The sequence below is a fragment of the Hipposideros armiger genome, unplaced genomic scaffold (genome assembly GCF_001890085.2).
Source record: "Hipposideros armiger isolate ML-2016 unplaced genomic scaffold, ASM189008v1 scaffold_46, whole genome shotgun sequence".
Lineage (NCBI taxonomy): Eukaryota > Metazoa > Chordata > Mammalia > Chiroptera > Hipposideridae > Hipposideros > Hipposideros armiger.
The window spans coordinates 2,055,654-2,060,570 of NW_017731396.1; the positions used below are offsets into that span (position 1 = coordinate 2,055,654).

General features: G+C 50.9%; 1 protein-coding gene across 1 annotated transcript in view; it reads right to left on the bottom strand.

Moving 5' to 3' along the window:
• Window positions 1-435: 435 nt before the first annotated feature.
• VPS13D (vacuolar protein sorting 13 homolog D) overlaps window positions 436-4,917 on the bottom strand; it is a 299,465-nt gene continuing 294,983 nt past the window's right edge. The window contains exon 63 of the mRNA XM_019639700.1: window positions 436-985. Within this exon, the coding sequence (XP_019495245.1) occupies window positions 697-985 (289 nt within the window). The 3' untranslated portion in view covers window positions 436-696. The remainder of the gene's footprint in view (window positions 986-4,917) is intronic.

Genomic DNA, 4,917 nt, shown 5'->3' on the forward strand with positions numbered 1-4,917 from the left:
CCTGCTGTGTGGAGGCCACAGGGCAAAGTGGTCTAGGAGGCCAGCTCTGGAGCTGCACAGCGCCTGGCTCTGAACCGCACCTCCTTCTGGTGTCGGCTATATAACCAAGTCACTTGCCGTCCCCAAGCCTCTGTATCAATCAGCCAAGCAGGGACAATGACAGTCCCAACATCAAATGGCCCTTAAGAAATACTTAGTATCCAGCCAGGCATACAGTAAGCCCTTCCTGAATGCTGTTTGTCAATAGCAATGTTATTATTTACAAGTCCTGCTATAACAGTGTCTCGTACCCTTTGGAGGCAAAGTATAAATTTTACTTACAAATATTTATTGAGCATTGACCCTGGGTGGAAGCCCACGCTAGACATTGCTTCTTTACGTATGTGCACGGGCCACCCCCTCTCCCGCAATTAGTTTCCAGTTAATACACAAGACAAATAGAGAGGCCAGTGCGTGCTCTAACGCCTTCTTAGGTTCAATGCACTGAAGAGTCCCATTTTAGGAGTAAAAAGCCCCATGTACCATGTCAGTCAGCCCTTATTATTACCCACCCTACATGGAGGGTACCTGAGGCATGAGAGCTGAGTGAGTCGCCCGGGCTCGCCAGTGGCAGAGCTGGGACAGCGGTACCACCCCAGCTACCACACACTGAGGACTCGGAGGCAGCACCCCGGGATTCACAGCCCCGCCATAGTCTCAAAGGCGTTCCGGCTGGAAAGCGGGAGCGGGCCGGCCCGCACTCACCATTGGCTTCTGGTGGGAAGGGCCAGGGATGGACACTCCGCTACTCGTGTTCACCGCCTTCTTGGTCACCTGCACGTACACCTTCCCGTGGTCTTTGGAGACCAGGCAGTGGTACAGATCGTCGTACTTGACTTCCAGGAAGATGGCCTCCCGATCTATGTAGTCTCCACTTTTCAGGAAGTAAACAGCCTTGGAGGAGATGAGCACACAGTAGCTGTCGATGTTCTCCACGGCTATGAAGCTGCGAAGGGACAGGGGCGGTAAGAAAGGCACACCGCGAACCGTGCTCCGTGTCGCTAAGCCAGCACAGAGGGTGTGTGGGCCCCGGGTGGGCCCCGGTCACCAAAGGCCTGACCTTGGATTCCAGCTCCCTCACTCACTACGCCTTGGGCAGGTGGCTCAATTGCTCTGAGCCTCCATTTCCTTGTTTATAAATTAGGAATAAAAATGACGCCGGCCTCCCGCGGCCGTGAAGCACTGGGCCCCTTACACAAGGGCGCTTGACAAATGTAAGTGCAATCTGAGGACGACCAACAGCATCAGCAAGAGAAACAGTTTATATCCTGAACCTGTACTGTGTGGGGTGTTCTCAGTGAGAGTTTTTATGTAGTTTAAGGCTTAGAGAAAACTGTACCAATGCTTTGTTGAACAAAAGAGAAGAAAAAATGATGCTTTTAAATGCTGACGAAGCAGCAGCTGAGGAAGTTTGCTGTGAACGCAAACAGTAGCAGCTGAAGACACGGGCCAGCGGGTGGAGATGGGAGGGGAAGAGGAATTAAATAGGTGACCAAACGGGAGGACGTGAGAAGATGGCACCACGAGGCTCTAGCATTTGCACACTCACGTTCATTTCCTTTCTATCAGTTCTAATAAGAGGTCAACCAGGCTCGGCTGAGCACCTCCTGTGACAGGGAACCTGTGAGGCCACCGCTCCATTTTCAGAAAATTCCATTGGTTAGAAGGTGTTTTGTTAGTAATGCTGTAATCCTGATTTTCGTAACTTTCAGGCATTGGTTTTAGGGGCTTTAGGACCACTCAGAAAAAAGAAATCTCATTCCTCTCCTTCCACGGAGCTCCCAGACTTAAAGTGGAAATTTATGCACATCAAACCTCTCAGCTCAGCTACTGAATGGTGAGCAGTGACCCTTGGAAGCTGCTGCGACAGCTCTCCAGGGCCTGGCTGCCTCTACTGCATCTTGTGACAGCCTTCCACAATGGAGCGGTGACGTCGCGGGGACAGCAGAGGAGAACAGATGATGGCAAGAATACTAAGAGTGGACCACAGGCTGGCTGTCAAGCTGCGGCCCCCCCGGGACTTGACGTCCTGAGGGGAATTTGCAAACCGTAGTTGCTCAGAGCCCAGGCTCCCCCTGGAGCTGCTGGAAGGCCAGGTCCCAGGGCGGCTTTTGTTGTGGTGTCAGCAGTTGCTAAACACTCTGATGGGACGGAGGCCTGCCAGGCTGGTTTGCTTTCAGTCCCAAGCATGTGCCGGGCACTCGCTCACCTCTGAGCTTAGAGAGCACTCCCCATCCCCAATTCAAAACACGCCTTGTCTCTCAGCCTCCCCATCCCAAGGATTCACGAGTTCCAACGTCTCCATGAAGCTTCTCTAACACATTTTTCCCACGAAACACTCCAACCCCACCCCCACTCTTGAACACTTAACCGCTTACCTTCAAAAGTACTGCCAAACACTGACTTGTTCTCTTTATGTCTCCTGGATAGGCATGCCAGCTCTCTGACTACGCTGATGTAAGAGAGGGGTCCCCATCCTACCCCCGTGTCTCCCTGGGCAGCACCTCCGCATGAGCCACCCTGAGTGCTCGCTCAGTAAGCACCCGCCTGGTCCCAGTCGCCATTTTAGTTATGGCCTCGTATGATAAAAATGGGGGTTTATTGTTCTAGTCTAACTGGTGGATAATGCCAAGAATGTGGACTTGTGAAGTCTCGATGCTCAAATTAGAAACACCCAGCAGCTTTTGGTGGGCAGGCCATTTGGCACGTAATTTCCCACATCCTGGGCCTTGGCGGCACCAAAGGGGCAGCTTCTTCACTTGATCTAATCGAATGGGACCTGAACTAGCTGGTCCAGGGGAAGGAAAGGAGGCGGGGACAGAAAGGAAGTGAGGTTTAAAAAAAAAAAGGCTTCCTGAAAGACAGGAAGTGCTACAGGGCCAGCTAGAAGTTGCTGAGAAATCAGATAAAGAAATCAGGTCAAGACTGAAAAACGGCCTATGGCTTCTGGGCACAGGTGGGCGGGGCAAGTGGCGGTGGAGGCTGTACTGGGCTCTCTCCCAAAGTCGGCCACTGCAGCTGGGGTGAGAGCAGGAATGCGCATTAAAAGTCCAGCTGAGATGACTGTCTTTGCTCTGGTCCAGCACAGGATGGGGCCCTTCCATGCCCTCCCCCTTGCCTCCACTCTCACCGCATCTGGCAACCCCTGTAGCTGACATTTACACTCAGCCTCCGAAAGGGCCGAGGCCTTTCCATCCAGGCAGCTGCTCACGCCCAGGCTGGAGTGGCTGATGCTATTAGTGTATTTTCCACACTGGAACACTTTTATAAGCTTTAAAGTAGACTCCTTTTCAAGATGCCACAGATGGCAAAGTCCTCTGTCAGGCCAGAGCCACTTGGGGAGGAGGGGTGCTCTGAGCTGGGAGGCTCTGCTGTGTGGCATTTCTCCCCAACGTGCAGGAGGGAACCGTGCGAGCGGGCAGAGAAACCCGCCAGGCTGGGCGGCTCCGGCCGGGCNGCCCTCTTACTGGGGATTTTTGATAAATTTGTGGATTTTTGATTTGTTAAGAGAAAGAGTTCTATGGGATATTTTTCCCCTTTTAAATCAACAGAGCCTACCAATGTTTCAAACCTACGATAACCCAAGAGGAAATTATAATGCTGTGTGTGTGTGTGTGTCTGTGTGCCTGTGTGTGCGCACACACATGTATGCAGCAACGGAACACACGTTTATCTCAAAGTTTGGCAAGACTTTTCAGGAGAAAGCCAAATTGCTAGGCAGGTAAAAAATAATAATTTGTGATCATCTAAGGGCTACCTTTGAAACGGGGGTGAGAAATAAATAAAAGATGGCTCCCCGAGCCGTGCGCGTCCATCTCTGCTGAAGGGCCAGCTCTGGTTCTGAATATTTTGGCGCACAGCTCCAGCCCGGGGAAGCGCAGCTTTCAAAGGCACCTTCAGTTTCAGGCCACTCTGCTGTGAATGCTCTGGATTCCAAAACTAACACATAACATTCTTCAACTTTCAACAGTGCCTTTTTACAGAGAGTACCCTGAATCGGACGTGTGGAATTAGTGCAATAGAAGATCCAATATACTTTTATATTACTTTACAGTTAACAAGCCTTTACACACATCACAGGGCCTGTTCGGAAATGTGCCTCTATATTTACAAACACACAGTTGTACATATATACATGTTAACAAAATACAGGGCAATCTAAAAATTAGATTCATCTCAGTACACCTTTTTTTTTCTTACGTTATTCAACCAATACCTTTTAAAAATTACTTCCCCATAATCTAAAGTAACCCCCGCTCCAGAAATTACTACAGCTGCTTTCCATTTGTACCTCCCTCTTCAGCATTTACTTTCCCTCATTCCTTGACATCGTCCCCTGAACCGTATTCTGGTCTTGCCTCTAATTTGAGCCCAGTCTGTGGGCCTCTGCTCCTGATTGGCGTGGGGTCTGGGAGCGCCTCCCTCCAGCCGCTGGGATGCTTCAAGAGTCCAGCTCCAACTGCTCCTGATTTTCACTGAGTCTTAACATAAGTTGCTGTTCATAGTACAGGCTCTTTGCATAGTTTATTTCTTGTGACAACTTGATAGCGAGGACCTCCGATTTCACATGGACCTGGAGAGAGGAACAGAATGAGGAACCTACCCCAGAGGTAGGAAAGCAGCATCACAGGACACGTGAGTTAAATCCACCCAGGCAGCTGCGCCCAGCATGGCTGCGGAGAGAACAGACTGGGTTTCCTTTTAAGAAGCAGATTCCCAGGGCCCTACTCCTAATTACTGCTGATTCGACGTCTGGGGGGTGATTCCTGGAATCTGTATCTGTAACACATCCCCCAGGTGGGTGAGTGTAGCCAACCCATCATCTCCTGACATTTCCCAGTCCCCAAGGACCAGTTTCAGCTCTGAGCGGGGGTGGGG